This window comes from Bos grunniens, chromosome 2, assembly GCF_055505025.1.
Source record: "Bos grunniens cultivar Pamir isolate PY7600 chromosome 2, Bosgru_T2T1.0, whole genome shotgun sequence".
In the NCBI taxonomy this organism is placed as follows: domain Eukaryota; kingdom Metazoa; phylum Chordata; class Mammalia; order Artiodactyla; family Bovidae; genus Bos; species Bos grunniens.
In genome coordinates this window covers 72,136,565-72,154,659 of record NC_141166.1, presented here as the reverse complement: position 1 = coordinate 72,154,659, position 18,095 = coordinate 72,136,565, and the positions used below count along the sequence as shown (strand labels likewise).

Sequence of the window (18,095 nt, the reverse complement as noted above, 5' to 3'; positions counted from 1 at the left end):
ATGATTTTAACTGGTTCAGATTTCACATTAACATTACATGAAGAGAGAGATTTGAGCACATTTATTAGGTTAGAGGTAGATTCAATTGTGAATAACAAAAATCCAAAATAATGGTGGCTTAAATCAGGTAACATAAAATTAAATCAGTTGTTTACTCCTCAGATCTAAATCTGCAGGTGGGGAGTACGTAGCCAGCATGATGTCTTTGCTGCATAAAGTTCGTAGGGTCACTGGCATCATGGTTTCTATCTTGTTATTCTGTGGGATGTGGCCTCCATTTCCACAGTTACCTCATGGCCCAAAATGGCTGCTCTACCTCCAGTCATCACATTAATATTTTAGCCATCAGGAGGAAATGAAAGCCAAAGAAAAGGAAGAGGATAAAAGACACACACCGGCTATCTTTTAAGAGAGCCTTCTAAAAGTTTACATACCTCCCTGTTTACAAACCTTAATTATGCAACCACACCCAAGGAAGCCAGTGATGGAATCTTTCTTCTGGGTATGTGCCCAGTTGAAAAGTGATTGTCACCTGGTTGCAGAAGGGGAGAAACATATGTTGAAGGACAAATCATGATTTCTGTCACAGCATATTTGAATACTTTTTCTCTTTCAAAGGCTTTAATTTCTCAGTTGCTTTTCCTCCTGTTCCTCCTCACTTAATTACAGATGTAAGGAATGCCAGGGTGCACTGCTGCAGCTCTATGTGTAACTGTTGAAAGACTTCTCATGCCTTTCTTTTTTAATGGTGCTTCAGAAAAGAGACAAGAAAACCATCTGGCACAATATATAGGAAAATGGGCCCTTTCAGGTCAGCCACAAAAAAGTCGCTACACAAATTCAAGTAATAACTAGTAAACAGATAAATCTACCTTGGTACAGTTAAGCAGTAAGACACAAAAAGATGTGCTGCTGTGAGATAGCATACCTCAGGGACACTGTGAGCAGGAAAAGATGCCAGAGCTTTCGGAGAGTCCAGAAGAATCATGTTCTGCAGAAACGTGCGCCTCCCAGTTTTTATAGAGACTGTAAAATTGCTACAAAAAGACTAAAATTTCTTTTTAATTAAGAGCACAATATGGGAAATAAGATGTACTCCAAAAGCAGATGAGAAACCAAAGAGTGTTGTAGCTGATACAGAGTGAAAAACAGAAATCTTGAGTGAATTATCTAAGTCACACACACATACACACACACAAATCCTTGAGGTGAAATTATAGTCATAACCATACAGTTATGGAATATATCATTTGTTGTGACACAAAGGCAAATCTCCCATGACTTCTGTTCCTCCCTCAGCAACCAAAAAAGTATTTTGCTGGCATACTGTGCATTGGCCCTGATAAGTATCTTGAAGTCACAGAGTATATTTCCTTTCTAAGTACTGATAGGAAAAAAAATTATTTCTATAAATTTAGCAGTTTCTGTTAAATGTATTGATATATATCATGTCCTAGTAAAGTAATTCAGTTTATCTCAAAAATCTACAGGTTTTCTTAAGAGAGCTGACTGTTCCTCCTTTAGATCAATAATGTTAAAGTGACAATATTTAACACAGCTCAATTCCAATTATGGCTCCAAATCATAGGTACAAGCCTGTAAGTGCAATCAGTAATCTGAGCCAAACTCATATTTTTGTCTGAAATATATTTTGTCTTCATTAAGACAATTATACACACTGAAAATTTAACTCTTCTATGTTCTTTTTTTAATTTTTTATTTTTTGCCACTAACACAAAGTTGGAAGAAAGGCATTTTTCCCTCTAGTTATTTTACAGTATATCAACAACCTCGGTCTTATCTTCATGTTCTTTAAAATAACCAAATATTAATGGTATGTTTTAAATTTTCCAATAAGAATTAAGACTCTTACATGGTGAAATCTAGCAAAATAGCCATCCAGATAGAAGCACAACACAATTTTGGAGCTTTAAACTAAAAGAACTCCCAACTCCTCTGTATTTCCCTTGTAGAAAGAGCAGTTGGGCCATCTGGGTCCACCTTTCTAGCAATGATGTGTGTAGGATCTGGTTTCCTTAGAGTCTGTTTATATTTACTGCGCACTTACAAGGAATCAGACTCCACGTCTAGCACTTTAAATGCACAAAATCATTTGGTTTTCACCACAGTCTTGTGAGTAGGATGATGACGATAATTTCCCCATGGTTCCAGTTGCTACAAGTGGCAAAGCCCACATGTTAACCTGGGGTTATTGCATTCATACTCCATGCCTTTATCCTTTGCACCATTCAGCCTCCACAATCCCTTTCAGTCACTTCATGTTTTCCCCACTGTAGTTCAGCAAGCAGGGAAACACTGTGAAATTCAACAGATGGGTTGAAATCCAATCATTAGTCACATACGATTGCAAGAAATAAAGGGGCAACGTCACAGGTGGATTTCTTAAAACTTTTGGAAGCATTGCCAGCCCTTGCTAGCAAGGACATCCAGGATCTGACTTGCTTGGAGTCAAAAATGACTGTAAATTTGGAGCTCTTTCCAAATCGAGCTTTCTCAGAATCAGTCTTATTTTTGGATGATAGAATTTCCCAACTGCCAGGGACCTTAGTGAACATTTAATCTTGAGCTTGTCAACTAGCTTTGATAATAGGCTCAATTTACTGTAATTACATAAACTGTTTAGCCATCACTCAGATTAAAAGTGTTTTAATCCGAATGCCTTTCGGATGAAGGCTTCCAGTATTCGGTTTGCCACAAGACTCAGCACTTCCCATTGATTAGAACTGGCCTGATGCTGTGATACAATTATGTTACCTGTCTCACTGTTTTATGTGTTTGATGTTGAGGCCCTTGGTTGGTCTGAGATGTGAACAATCTTTTACAGCAATGGCTTTTTTTTTTTTTAGCTGAAGTATTAGCATTCTTAGAAGAGATAGGGATATGAGTGACAGACACTGAAAAGGATTGTGACAAGGAGCGGCTGGTGGATGTGGTGTCCAGTAAGTCTCAGGGAAGGATTGAGGTGGCGGCCCTTGACAAGCCATCTCATAAAGCAGCTGAGGCATCCCTTGTGTTGAAAGCCTGATTTTGTGCAGTAACTCCATTTACAGATGAGGAAACTTGAGGCATAACCAGAGTAAGTAACTTCCTCAAGACTGTGTGGGTAATAAGGACCAGAGTCCAGGCCCCTTAACTCTCAATCCAGTGTATTCCCATAATACATACTACCTCTGAAATAGTTATACCAATATAGTAGCATTTTACATGATAAAATAAAATTTTAATAGTTTTGAACAATAATCTAGTGGTAATATCAGTATACATCAAGCTTCTAAGCAACCAACATTTTCCTAACTTTCCTTTAGCCTGGAGCTGGTAATGGTTTTGCTCTAAGTGCATAAAGTAACCATACTCCATAGCTACTACATAGCAGTGAATCCAGAATCTCGTTCAGCCCCAAGCACAGAGGAAACTTGTTAGAAGTGCTGTGTGTGGGTCCTCCAGGGAAGTTGTGGCTTGGGATCATTAAGGTACACAGGACCGTTTTAGACCAGTATACCACATTGCTCAGTATATTTTCCCCACATATCTAGCTGTAATGTCTTACTTTGTTTTCAGTTGAGAGTGGCATGCAGATTACGAATAAAACCGGCTATTTCCTTGAACCCAAAGACCACTGTACTTGCTTACATGAGACGGAATGTAGTCAAATCTTTGGCATTGTTTACTTCTTTTTTTTTTTAATTTTATTTTATTTTTAAGATTTACATAATTGTATTAGTTTTGCCAAATATCAAAATGAATCTGCCACAGGTATACATGTGTTCCCCATCCTGAATCCTCCTCCCTCCTCCCTCCCCATACCATCTCTCTGGGTCGTCCCAGTGCACTAGCCCCAAGCATCCAGTATCGTGCATCGAACCTGGACTGGCCTTGATAGGAATTATACAACACATTCCCTTTTTTTTTTTTTTGCTTCAAAAGACACAACCCTATATTTTATTTTTAGTGAGTCCTTCTCTTGAGACCTGAGAGGTACTAGGGAGTCAGAGAAAAAGAAGGGTTGTGCGTGAGGGCAGATGGTCCAGCCCTTATGGGGAGCCATGATCTCAGAGGCTGGCATCTAAACAGAAAAATTCTTTAGTTTCTAATGCCTTTCCTGGGAGGCATAGTGTAGTTCCTGTCTCTGTAACCGACAGAGTCAGCATTAATGGTCCTTTCACCCAGCCTCAAGATGTCCTACGTGCCTTTATGGCAGTGGGTTCTCACTATGAGCCCAGAGGAAGAAAAGACAGCCAGCTGACACTCTCTGCCCAGGTCTCACTGTAGTCATCAGAAAAATTGTTGTTTTTCTCTCTCTCTTTCCATCTTTCCAGTCTGGTTGACTTATGTGTGTGCGCACGGGCACCCACATGGTTTTGATTACAGTTTCTTGGAGTGAGAGCTGTCTGGCATCATTTACCATCCACAGCTTGAGTGAAGAAAGGAAGAATGTTAGAACAACACAGAATATTCTTTAATATCTACAAACTTTCTCTGCAGCTCATGTCTATTGGTCAGTGATGATAAGACCTGCATCACATTCCTAAAGCCCTTTGTTTTCCCCTCTTCTGTGTACTGATCTAGATAAGCCAAGAGTGATAAATGGTTCTCAAGGTTAATAAATTGTGTTCCTGCTAATGAACTTTTACTGCCTTAAGTAATAGTAATGGCCATGGAAATTTGGGCACTGGTACAAAAACTCGTTATAGAATATATTGATTTTTTCCCCTTCTTTTTTTTTTTTTTTTAAACTCATCTGAAGAGATCTTTTCAAGTTATTTTCAGTTTTGCTGCTAAAAACAGTTGCTGGTATTCCTTACAAGTCTCCTTTCTCCTTGCAAATCCACACTCATATGCTTCTGTCTCCACCCCTCCCCCTGCAAGTGAGAATGATTGTGTTTTCCCACCCAATAGGTACTATTAATATTTATTTACCTCACAGTCAAGTTTTATTAATTGCTTAATTAGCAGTAGTGAAAACAATTAGTGTTTGGGAGCAGGGAGTGTTATATACATGTTAAGAGCAAAAATTAGCATAAGTGAAACACAGAGGTTGAATTCTAAATAAAGACAACAAATCTAGCCTTTTAATTTGAGCAGTGCCTAGGCCTCCAAAAGAGCCTCTGCCAAGTGGCATGCATGTTTATGGGTGTTCACACCCACTGCCCCTAATTTATAGACACTGCCTTCCTAGAGCTTATACCTGGGTGCCTTGCTCTGACATGATGTTCCTTTGCTTTGCTCTTCATTAGTAGGCAGCAATCAGTTGAAAACATCCTAAGCATAGGCTTCCTATTTACCTAAAAATGTGAGGGGAGTATAAGCTGCGCATTGAGCTATTATGCCATGCCCTGTCTCTTTGCCTTCTGTAAATGAATTGGATAAGCCTGGAAATGATGATGGACCTCAGGTAAAGCCTTGGAAGATGCTAATAGATCTCTCTCTAGCTGCACACTCAGGTTGCCACATGGTTATGTATGGCACACACCTACTAATCTCTATGACTCTGGGGAGCAGAGCTGTGGGCTGGCACTTTGTCTTGCTTGCAGAGCCTTAAGTAAGATCTTAGCTGCCCAACCTGCAGTTGCCCCACATTAGAATATATAGATGGATAAACTAGTAGTATATCCCACCATCACTAGAGAGTAAAAGAATTCACCATAATCTTCCCCTTTAACAACATAATCACACAAGTTTACTAAGCTCCTACTACTCTGTGGGGTACTGTACTAGATGATGCAAGAAAAGTGTCAGACAGTATGCTCATGCTGCTGTTTCTGTATCTTCTTATGCTTTTTGAGGAACATGTTACCTAATCGACAACATTAAGTCCAAACCATGAAAGAAAGTCAACACAAAGCAGCCTGTGACATTAACTAAATGTCACAGAAGAAGCATTGAGGGCTTACTGGAGTTCAGAAAAGGGAGCAGATAAAAGTGGAGGATGCCAGATTAAAGCATCAGGAAGGAGACAGAATTTGAGCTGGATGTCACTTGGACTGGAAGAATGAGGAGGTGGATGAGAAGCCAGAGGGAGGTGAGGCAGGAAGGATGGTGTCAGAATGCATGGCACTTTCGAGAACAAGCAGACCCTTGTTCTTCACATGGTAAGAGCAGAAGCCTGTAAAAAAAAAAAAATCATGAAATAGTGTAAGATAAAGTTTGAAATACAGAAAAGGGTCAGCTTTTGAAGAACCTTGCCTTGGGGCTTTATTCTACCTGGTCTTTCTTGAACCTCTTCGGAGGATGTAGACATGTCAGTACAAGTATCTTTATTGTAAGTTTGTTTGGAAAGAAGCTCCATGGGATTCCAGAGAATCCTAAAGCTCCGTTTTCTCAGCTCCCCTCATGAAAGCTGGGGGAGAGTTCTCGGTGATGTTTTAACTATTACTCAGAAGAGCTGCTCTAAGGGGATGCCGAGGTATGGTTCTTCCACTCCTTCCCCAGCACTAAGACCAGAACACCCCAAACGATATGAAAATCCGCAAGTATAGAGGATGGGAAAGTTCAAGCGGCCTTGTAAGCCCTCACTTCACAGTTGCTTCACTCCATCTAAACGCATCACTGACTCGATTAGCAACCGCGTTGAGGGTTTCAGCTCGTTTCCACAAATGGCAGCGAAGGGCTCCGTCAAAAGTGACAGTTTCTTTAGGTCATCAAATCTCTATTCACTGCAAAAACAGCACTGTCCTTGCGGCTTGTGCTTGATGATTGCTTTCATGAAGACAGTGAAAGGCCAAATATATAGGTGGAAGCTTAAATTGACTTTATATCGCTGAGATTTACCATTTTTAAAAATAGCATGCTAGATTAATGCATTTCTGATTTCAAGGTGCTGTTTTGTTGTTGTTGTTGTTGTTTTATATTGGCTTTCCTGAACTTAATAATTCTATCAGACAATGGGCTGTGGAAGAAAACATTATGTGTGATTTATTTCTGGGGATTTGAAGGCTAAAAATAGTATTTATTACTAATGTGTTTGAAATAGCTGATGAAATATGGTTATAATATGCAAAGCTATCTTTCAATTATAGACTTTTTTTTTTCCCTTCAATGTGTTTTTTGCAGGATCTCAGGGAGGAATGTGTAAAGTTGAAAACAAGAGTGTTTGATTTGGAACAACAGAATCGAACGCTAAGCATCCTTTTCCAACAGCGAGTCAGACCAACTTCTGATCTCCTCCTCCAGGTATGTGTTTTTGTGGAAAACAGTCTTCGCTACTGAAATGCTATTGACAAGAAGTGCCTTAAGTTCAGGAGTTACCACTGTCTTCATGGGCAAGACATACTGCCTCAGAATATCCATTTTCTCCCCACTCAAGGGGTGTCATTAAAATTTGAACATCTCTTAAATTTCTGACTCGTAAAGGAATGCATCAACAAACAATAAACAGGTAAAAGGAAACAATCAGAGGTATCATCTGGTTAACTCAGTGAAACTGGGAAATGGAGTCAGAAAATAATTGATTGCTTTGGGAACCAGTATTAGTACGTTTGCACTCCATGATGAGCAAGGCAGAGTTTTATGTAATGGCCAAAGAGCATTTCTTTATTTCAAACACTCTGTAATTAAAAGAAACAGCTAAGGTTTGCTGTGCTTTCATATCTCTCTCTAGGCAGCCTGCCTCCTCACAAGCTAAGACTTCCTCCACTCTGCCTCAGTATTTTACAGGTTCTCTTTGTCTAAGTGTTCTCACCGAACTCTTTCAGTTGCTTTTATAACAGGCAAACTCATGGAAAGTCAGACCATTTGAATCATTTTGAAGCTGTCCCTGAGAAAGCGCTAGAAAATATATTTGAGTGCAGGAAGACACATGGATTGGCAGAGGGGTCTAGAAAGCTGATATTTGCCATTGCCTATTTTTTAAAAAAATCCTCTTAATGTGCGTATTTGTCAAACAAGCTCCAATGAGCCTCGCTCAGAGCCCTTTTGAGACCAAGCTGGCATGGAGTGTGTGGGGTTTCACAGGGACAGTGTACAGTGTGTGAAGGATAAACCCCAGCTGCCTGGTCTAATTGGCTAAGGGGAAGGAGAAAGAGATATGTTCTAGACTAGCCTGTCCAGTACTGTAGCCACTAGCCAAATGGCACTATTGAAATTCTAAATTTAAGTTTCTATGTCAGACTCGTCAGATTGCAAGTGTTGAAAAGCCACACATGACCAGCAGCTACCATATTAGACAGTGTTTGTATAGAACATTTCTGTCATCTAGAAAGTTCAGCATGTTTCCAAATGGTTGAGACAGTGTTGCTAATTTACCCTCTGAACTTTGACACAAACATCTTCACCTGACTCCTCAGGGAAATAATGAGAAATTGTAGTTCATGTCAGAGAAAGAAAGATGTTTGGTAAAGCCTCTCTTCAAAATGTAATCCACCCCCCACACAAATGAAAAGAGCTCTCTGAATTGTAAAATAGATCTCATGTCTTAATTTTCTCTCTGCTTTATCTATTAGTGCTTAATTCATAATTTATGGGTCGCAAATTGTGTGGAAAAAAATCATCTCTCTCTATTCTGTTTCCTGATCTGAGTCACGATAAATGTTGGTCAGAGAGAATCTTGGATCTGTAAAAAGTTGTATCTCATTTGCTCTCTTATAATCAAGATCCAATATTGTAATTACTTCTAACAGCTGTTGCACGTTCATGAGTTTTTCTGTTTTGCCTGTTTTAACTTGAGGCTTTTCTGGAATAACTTGTAAGGATCTCTAGTCCCTGCTTATGAATCACGATGGTTTGTTTTCATTAGCTGTCACAAAGTTCTTAAATACGCATCCAAATAGCAGAGGATGGTGTTTGTTCTAACAACAGAACTCAGTATTTATTCATTGGGTGTTTTCCGCCAACACACTGCTGCTGCTGCTGCTGCTGCTAAGTCGCTTCAGTCATGTCCAACTCTGTGCGACCCCAGAGATGGCAGCCCACCAGGCTCCCCCGTCCCTGGGATTCTCCAGGCAAGAACACTGGAGTGGGTTGCCATTTCCTTCTCCAATGCATGAAAGTGAAAAGTGAAAGTGAAGTCGCTCAGTCGTGTCCGACTCCTAGCGACCCCATGGACTGCAGCCTTACCACTGTTTCTCCCCAAATGGATCTCCTTTCCAGGAGCCATTCTAATTTAAATGAAATTTGTCAAAGATGAGCTGACAATATTAGTAGTTCTGCAGGTAGAATGATAAGGGTGATGCCTGCTTCTAACATGTAAGAACATCATAATCATTGCTGGCTTTTCAGGTGGTCTGTTCCTCATGTGACCTGTGATTTTTTTTTTTTTTTCTTTCTGATGGCATAAATGCGTATCATGGAGCATGGGCTAAAGTAGAAGCAATTTGAGTTTGTTTTGCATAGCACCCGTGGAAGCTCTGTAATTATTTGTTGATTGAAATAAATGACCCAGATTCATTCTGAAAGCTGGAGAGTTACTTTACATATGCTGAAGAGAGGTTTCCACCCCTGCCTCTTCTGAATGTTTCCTGTCTGTGTGGATGCTTTGGAACTATGCACCATGCTGGTCCAGCCCACTCTGTTGGAGGGCATGGCTGGTGAGTGCAGCAAATCCATCAGTATGCCTAGTCCTGAGTATGATAGATGTTTTAGGTTCTGCCCATGGACTACAGGTTCAGTACAATTTTTCATCCTATCTTAAAAAACTGCATTAATTGTCATCTGCTGAATACAGCCTAATGATTCTGTGTAATCTAAGTAGCTACCTAAAGAGAGATACAGAAAGAAGATTGTTGAACACATTGTGAGTTTAGTAGATACATTGTAAGTAGTGGAAAAGAAAATAATTTATAAAAATAGTTAATTCTTTGTCCCTCGAAAATAGAGAATGAGAGGGTTACCTGGATATTATTTAGCATATTCTGATATAGGAGGAATAAAAAGGGTTAGTTCTAAGGGCTAATTGTCAGATTCTTGGAAACTTACAAAGAGAACCAGGTTGGTGATAGGAAAGAAAAGAAGCCTAACCTGAAATTTAAATCTTAAGAATGGCCATAAACTTCTCTGATGGTTCCAGTTTACAGTAAAGCATCTCTCGGACTATGGACAGTAACAAATCAGATTAAGAAGTTCCTTTATATTAAAAGAATTTTTTTTTAATTCTGATGAATTAAGAAACTGGTATAGCAAATAAAATCCAAAAGTAGCATTCTTAATGGAATTGGAGTCTCTAACTTTATTCAAACTTACTGGTCAGATTAAATAATGCTCACCTTTGCCACTTACAAATCATATTAAATAACACTCTCAATTTATTGAACTAGCAGGGAGCTCTCTACCAAGAATACTTACTTCTCTGACCAGTTGAGTTATGAATAAGTTATGTTTGTAACTCATTCTCACATGACTATCATTTGTCTTGGTAATTATGTGATTTTAAGTACATTATAAACCAATGAAATGTGGTGCAAAAAGGACTGTTTCTATAAAACAAAGTTGAATGCTTCAAAAGCATATAAAGGCATATCTCTAAAAGAGTGGGATCAAATAATATTTGTGTCTAATGCAAAAATAAAAAAAAATTGTGAGAGAAGAGGAGTTATATTAAATGTAGAGGCATGCTGCATGCAGGTTGCTTCTCAAGTGGTTTTAAGTTCTTGTTCCACTGTTAAGAAAAACAAAACCTAGCATGTGTTTGATGCCAAAAAAGACATTGGAAGATCTAATAACAGGACCCCTGGAAAAGCAGCAGCCTTGGCCCTATTAAAAAAAGAATGTTATTTAACAAGCACATAATGCTTATGATGTCAAATACTGTTCTCCAACCCTTACAGTGTTCATCAGTGTACTCTCCATTGTAGTCCTGTGAGGTAGGCACTGTGTCTGTACCCATTTTACAGATGGGGACACTTAGGCACAAAGAGCCTCCGTCACCCAGCGGTAACGGACAGAGTGGAGATTTAAGTCCATGGTCTGGGTCTAGGTGCTCCCTTTCCCTTCCCATCTGTGCTCCTTTTGCATGGAACACAGATGGACATGAGGATCATTTTCTGATGCTGTACTCTGACATTTCGATTAACCGGCCCACTTGTGATCAAGTCAGATCAGAGGGCTTCTGCAGTATAATCACAGTAAGGAGCCTACCATGTTTACACATTTCTGAAAGCCTCTTGCTTCGTGGCATTCACAACTTTCCCCTCTCTTGTGTATTCTGCCCTGTCTTCTTTTGGACACCTGTGTTATTGTTATATTGATAGGACATTATTCTCATATTTTCTGCCTAACACAGTTTTCTTTTTTTTTTTTCTTTTCCTTTTTATCTGATATTTCAAAGGATCCTATACTCATATCTTTGGACAAAAATAGAAAGCAAAGAATGTTATAGTGTAGATTATTCTCACAAATAGTTGAGAATCTGACAATTTAGAACCACGGTGTAAAAATTTGCTGTCACTTCTGAGAGTATTGACTTCTTTTTGCTGGTGTTTTGTTTTATATTATTATTTCAGATGAGATGAGACAATTTTAAAATTCTTCTTGTGCTTCTGATATATTTTTCCTTCCCTGAATTTATTTTCAAAGTGTAAATCTCTCCAAGAGTCTTATTTGACAGGACACTACACAACACAACACACTCACCTCTCCACCTGTCCTTAAGCAATGAACCCTGCTTTCTAAGAACCAGTCTAATTCCCCTGCCATTCAGGGGCCTTCCAGAGTCATGGTGGTCCTCACTGAACTTCTCTGCTGGAGCTTCCATAGTACTGGTAATCTATACCACAGTATAAGCAGTTCATTCATTGTCCTGTATACAGTTATAGAATCCTAGTCTCTCATGGTACTGATGGTGGAGGTCACACAGTGGAGCCCCCATAACTCGGGATGTCATGTTAACTTTTATTTCACCTAAATAGAAATCTCCTTGAGGGTAGTAGCTATGCTGAATGTAGCATTTTACCCACCCACAATATCATTCATAATACATATTCAGTGTATGCTTTGATGGCTTAATCTTAATTCAGTATATTTCAATGGAATTTAATTTTGTGTATGTTGGGAGTGGTGGGTTTCTTTTTGTTTGTTTTTTTGTATGCAACAATCTAATTGCCTTTATTCTTCTAGTTTAATTGAGGTATAACTGACATATAACATTGTATATGTTTAAGGTATACAGTATAATGATTTGATATGTGTGTATATTGCAAAACAGACATTACAATAAATCTAATTAACATCTCTCACTATGTACAGATTTTTTTTTCTTGTGATGACGGCTTTTAAGATTTCCTAGATTTCAAATATGCAGTATAGTATTATTAACTATGGTCACCATGCTATACATTAAATCTCCAGAACAGTTTCCCCAACTCCCCATCCCCCACGAATCTGTTCTCTCAATGAGTTGTTTTTTTTTTTTAATTCTATGTATAAGTGAGATCATGCAATTTTTACTGTCTGTCCAAATTATTTCACTTAGTATAATGTCCTCCCGGTCCATCCATGTTGTCATAAATGGCAAGATTTCATAATTTTTATGGCTGAATAGTGTTCTATTATCTATATCTATATATATATAAATTTATAAATATATCTCTAAAATATATAAATATATCTTATGAATTGAAAATATACATACCATATATAACACATTTTCTCTATTCATTTATCCATCTATGAAGACAGTTTGGCCTCTTTGGCCATTTCCCCATTTTGGCTCTTATAAATAATGCTAAAGTTAACATGATGTACAGATAATTGCTTCTTTGGTATAGTCATTTCCTTTCTCTTGAGTGTATGCCCTTAACTGGAATGGTTAGATTATATTGTAGTTCTGTATCCATACTGTTCTCCATTGTGGCTATACCAATTTATATTCCTGCTAACAGTGTACAGGGTTATTTTTTCTCCACAACCTTAATAGCACTGTTATCTCTTATTTTTTGATAATGCATTCTAACAGGGGAAAAGTGATAACCCATATGATTTTGATTTGCATTTAACTAATGATTAGTGATGTTGAGCACCTTTCCGTGTACCTGTTGGTTCTTTGAATATTTTCTTTGAAAAAAGACTTATATCCTTTGCCCACTTTTTAATTGGCTTCGATATTTTGCTTTTGAGTTATATAAGTTCCTTTTTTGCTTTAGATACTAACCCCTTACCAGATATGTGACTTGCAAATATTTTCCCCCATTCTGTAGTTTGTCTTTTTATTTTGTTAATGGTTTCCTTTGCGGTGCAGAAGCTCTTTAGTTTGACACAGTCCCACTTATTTATTTTTGATTTTGTTGCTTAAACTTTAGGTGTCATGTCCAAAAAATCATTGCCAAGACCAATGGCCAGGAGGGTTTTGTTTTTTTTTTTTCTGTATGATTTATTGTAGGAATTTTGTAGTTTCAGGTCTTATATTTAAGTTGTTAATCCATTTGAGTTAATTTTTATGAATGATATGATAGGGGTTTAGTTTAATTCTCTTAAATGTGAATATCCAGTTTTCCCATCACCATTCATTGAAGAGCTTGTCATTTCTCCATTGAGCGTTTTTGGCTCCCATGTCAGATATTAGTGACCATATCATGCATGGATTTATTTCAGGATTCTTGATTCTATACCATTGCTCTCTGTGTCTGTTTTTATGCCAGTACCATACTGTTTTGATTTCCATTGCTTTATAATGTAATTTTAAATCAGGAAGTGTTATTCTTCTAGCTCTGTTCTTCTTTCTCAGGACTCCTTTGCCAAGTAGCATCTTTTGTGATTCCAAACAAATTTTAGGATTTGTTTTCTATTTCTTAAAAAAAAATGCCACTGGAGTCTTGATAAGGGCTGCATTGAATCAATATATGACTTAAGTAGTATGGACATTTTAATGATATTAATTTCTCCAATCTATGAACTCAAGAAAGCATTCCACTAATTTGTGTCATCTTCAGTTTCTTTCAGTAGTGTCTTATAGTTTTCATTGTAGAAATATTACATCTCCTTGGTAAGATTTATTCCTAAGTATTTTATTCTTTTCAGTACTACTGTAAATGGGATTTTTTTTGCTTATTTTTCAGATAATTAGTTGTTAGTATATTGAAATGCTATTTGTATATCATTGTTCAAAGTAGTCTTTTATGATCTTTTGCATTTCTAATGTATAAGTTGTAATGTCTCCTCTTTTGTTTATGATGTTATTTGCTTGAGTCATCTCTTTTTTTCTTAGCTAGCCTAGCTAAGGGTTGATCTGTTTTATTTATCCTTTAAAAAAAAAAAAAAAAGCTCTTCACTGGATAATCTTTATTATTCTTTTGTTAATCTTTTCTATTGTTTTTCTCCTCTAATTTTTATTATGTCCCTCTTCTGCTACTCTTGGGCCTCATTTGTTATTTTTCTAGTTTCTTAAGCTACAAAATTATTTATTTGAGAGCTTTCTTTTGTCTGATGTATGTGTTTATCAGTATAAACTTCCCTCTTAGAATTTCTTTTACTGCATCTCATAATTTTTTATGTCATGTTTCCGTTTTTGTTTCAAGATACTTTTTTCTCTTTTCAGTTCTTTGGTTCATTGGTTGTTCAGAAATGTGTTTTGTTTTGTTTTTATTTTAATTTATGCATTTGTGAGTTCTTTTTATTGTTGTTGTTTGTTTGTTTTTTCCTGTCTTTGGTCTCTAGTTTCATATCATTGCTTTTGGAAAACATTTAGTGTGATATCAGTGTTTTAAATTTACTGACTCATTTTGTGTTCCAACATATGATCTATCCTAGAAATTGATCTTTCCAGTTGAGAAGAATGTGTATTTTGTTGTTAAATAGAATGTTCTCTATGTGTCTTGTTAGGTCTGTTTGGTTTATAGTATTATTCACATTTACTGTTTCCATATGGATTCTCTCTGCAGGATGACCTATCCAATGGTGAAAGTAAGATATTAAAGTCTCCAACTATTGCTGTATTGCTGTTTATTTTTCCTTTTACTCCTTTTAGTATTTGCTTCATATATTTAGATGCTTCAATACCATGTGCATAAATATTTATAATTGTCATATATTGTTGATTGATTGACTCCTTTATGATTATATTATGACCTGCTTAGTCTCTTCTGGACATTTGTAGTTTCAACTCTGTTTTGTCTGATATAAGTATAGTTAACCCTGCTTTCTTACCATTTGCTTGAAATATCTTATTATATCCCTTCACTTTCAGTATGTGTGTAGTTAAAGCTAAGGTAAGTTTCTTGTAAATAGCATATTATTAACTTTTTTTAAAATTTTCATTCTGTGTCTTTGGATTGGAGAATTTAATCCCTTTGAATTTAAAGTAATTATTGGTAGGTGAGGATTTATTATTGCCATTTTGTTAATTGTTTTCTAATTGTGTTGTAAAACCTTTGTTCTTATGATTAAATTTGTGATTTAATGACTTTTGTAGCAATATGCTTTGTTTATCATAATCTTGTATAACTACTACAGATTTTTCCTTTGTAGTTATCATGAGACTTACATAAAATATATTTATTACATTCTACTTTAAGCTGATAACAGCTTAATTTCAATAGCATGTATAAAACTCTACACTTTTTCTTCTCCCTTCTCACATTTTAGGTTATAAGTGTTACATTTTAGGTTATAAGTGTTAAAGTTCACATATTTTTGTATTGTGTATCCAATAATAAATTATTGTAGTTATGGTTATTTTTCATACTTTTTTTAAAAAGTTTTAATCTAGAGTTGTCAGTAAACTATGCAACACCATCACAATATTAGATAATCTGACTTTGTCTATGTATATACTGTTATATAACTTACAGTTACCAGTGAGTATTATACCTCCATTCATACACCTTTATGATGTTAGTGAGCATTATTTTATTTCCTCTGGAAGAACATCCTGTAGCTTTTTTTGTAAGGCAGGTTTAGTGGTGATGGTTATTAGCTTTTGTTTGTTCAGTAAAGTCTTTATCTCTCTCACTTCTGATATTCTTGATTGTGCATTTGCATATATCATCACCTCCTCCAGATTTTACTGGTTCATTATAGCAGAAACAGTCCTTAACCATAATGAATATATTGTTTCTCTTGAGTGTGTCCCCTAAGCCCCATAGACTTTTATACTCTTTTGATTTTTTTGTTTGTTTTTGCTCAAATGACTGGGTAATTTCAAAATGACCTATTTTCTAATTCTTGTGCTTGGTTGAGTCTGCTGTTGAAGTTATTTATTGAATTTTTCAGTTTAGACTGTATTCTTCAGTTACAGAATTTCTGTTTGGTTTTTTTGGATGGTTTCTGTTTCCTTGTTAAACTTCTCATTTTGTTTATTCATTATTTTCCAAATTTTATTTAGTTGCCTGTGTGACCTTGTAGTTTACTAAACTTCTTTAAGAGGATTATTCAGAATGTTTTGTCAGGCAGTACATAATAGATCTCTATTTCTTCAAGGTTAGTTTTTAGAGCTTTATTAGTTTCTTTTGATGGCATCATGTTTACCTGATTCTTTGTGATCTTTGACTCTTTGCATTGGTATCTGTATATTTAAGAAAGCAGTTTCCACTTACAGACTTTATAGATTCCCTTGGTTAGAGGGCTTCCCTGGTAGCTCAGATGGTAAAGAATCTGCTTGCAATGCAGGAGAACTGGGTTTGATCCCTGGATCAGGAAGACCCCCTGGAGAAGCAAATGGCAATCCACTCCAGTGTTCTTGTCTGGAGAATTCCATGGATAGACCATGGGGTCACAAAGAGTCAGACATGACTGAGCGACTGACACTTTCTTTCACTTTTAGTCAGAGGCAGTCCATCTGCCAGTTCATCTTGAGATTCTGACAGGTCAGCTGGTAGCATCCTTGGACTAATGGAGCTTGCTCTCAGGGTCTCTATTTGGATGAAGCCACTGCCTGAGTCCTGAGTTCAGGAGTGCCACTGATTGGGAATAGTTGACTAGAACTGCTGGTTTGGTTCTTGCTCAAGTGCAGCTGTAGAATGGGCTCCATAGTTGCTTATATTTGCTGTCAGGATTCCTAGTTTGGTATTATACTCAGTAGTTAAGAGGTATAGTAACAATTGCTTCCCAACCTGGCGAAGGCTATGGAACAGCTGGTATCTCTCACTGCCTGGGGAACCAAGGTCAGGCAAAACTATTCCCTGAGCTCCCTGGTCAGGCAGAGCCACTGATTGGTTCTGTGGATGGACAGAACTATTGGCTGGCTTTTCTACTCAGGCGTCCCTGCAAGTGCAGCTAGAACGTAGGGCACTCAGCCTTCCAGGTGCTCTGGTTATGCTTCCTGATCAGGTATAACTGAGGGCTATTCTTAACAGTAGGAGCCTGCTTCCCTGCCTGGTGGTGCAGCAGAACAGGCCTCAAGACCAGCACAGCTTGTTGTTTGGGGATCAGACTAGGCAGAATTCTGCATCAAGCACTCTGGCCAGATGAGGTCACCAGCTAGGCTCTGCAGATGAGCCAAGTCACTGGCTGGGATCTCCTCCTCCACCATTAAGAGGAAATTGGTGTGCTAAGACCCAAGTCCTGGTTACTGTTAGCCCTTCCCCGCATCTCCCGCCCCAGCCCCACGATGTGATAGCCGTGGGCTGAGACCCAACTGTGCCTCCAAGGGAGTGACTCACAATGCTGTGCACCTTGGGTTTTTTGTATCTCACTGGAGAAACCACAGGCCCCGGGGGCCTCTCAGTGTGCTGCTGTGCTTCCGGGGAAGGGGTGACGGGATCAGTATATAGCCATTACTCTTACCCTTCTAATGAGGGCCTTCTCAATCTCTGTGGTCTAGAGGGGAGCTTCCATCTTACCTCCATCTTTTGGGACTTTCACGGGTGTGTCTCACCTATGTTGGTGTTACTAGCTGATCTTCTTGTGAGAGGGACTAAATTCAGGAATGACTTGTGTCACCATCTTGATGATACCACCCTTGAGGGAGAGGCTTCTAACCACAATAAAACTATGATTTTCTTGATTCAAAGACCATGCCTTTTTCTGTCCACTTATGTATATTTTTGTATCAATCCCTTGTACCTAGGTACCCAACTCATATTTTTAATCCTTAATTTTTAGTTTCTGAGAAGCAGAGACTTTGTTAGGCATTTATATTCTTTGTTACCTTAGAACTTGCCATTGCAAAATGAACACAGCCTCACAGAAGTACCCAGAACTGAACCATCAAA

The 18,095-nt window shown here is 37.7% G+C and overlaps 1 protein-coding gene across 16 annotated transcripts in view; it reads left to right on the top strand.

Annotated features, from left to right (window-relative positions):
* Window positions 1-18,095, top strand: part of NCKAP5 (NCK associated protein 5) — a 1,217,724-nt gene that overhangs the window by 989,681 nt on the left and 209,948 nt on the right. For all 16 annotated transcript variants that reach the window (XM_086350084.1, XM_086350120.1, XM_086350141.1 and 13 more), the window contains one exon: window positions 7,072-7,191. In XM_086350084.1, coding sequence (XP_086206210.1) covers window positions 7,072-7,191 — 120 coding nt within the window. The remainder of the gene's footprint in view (window positions 1-7,071; window positions 7,192-18,095) is intronic.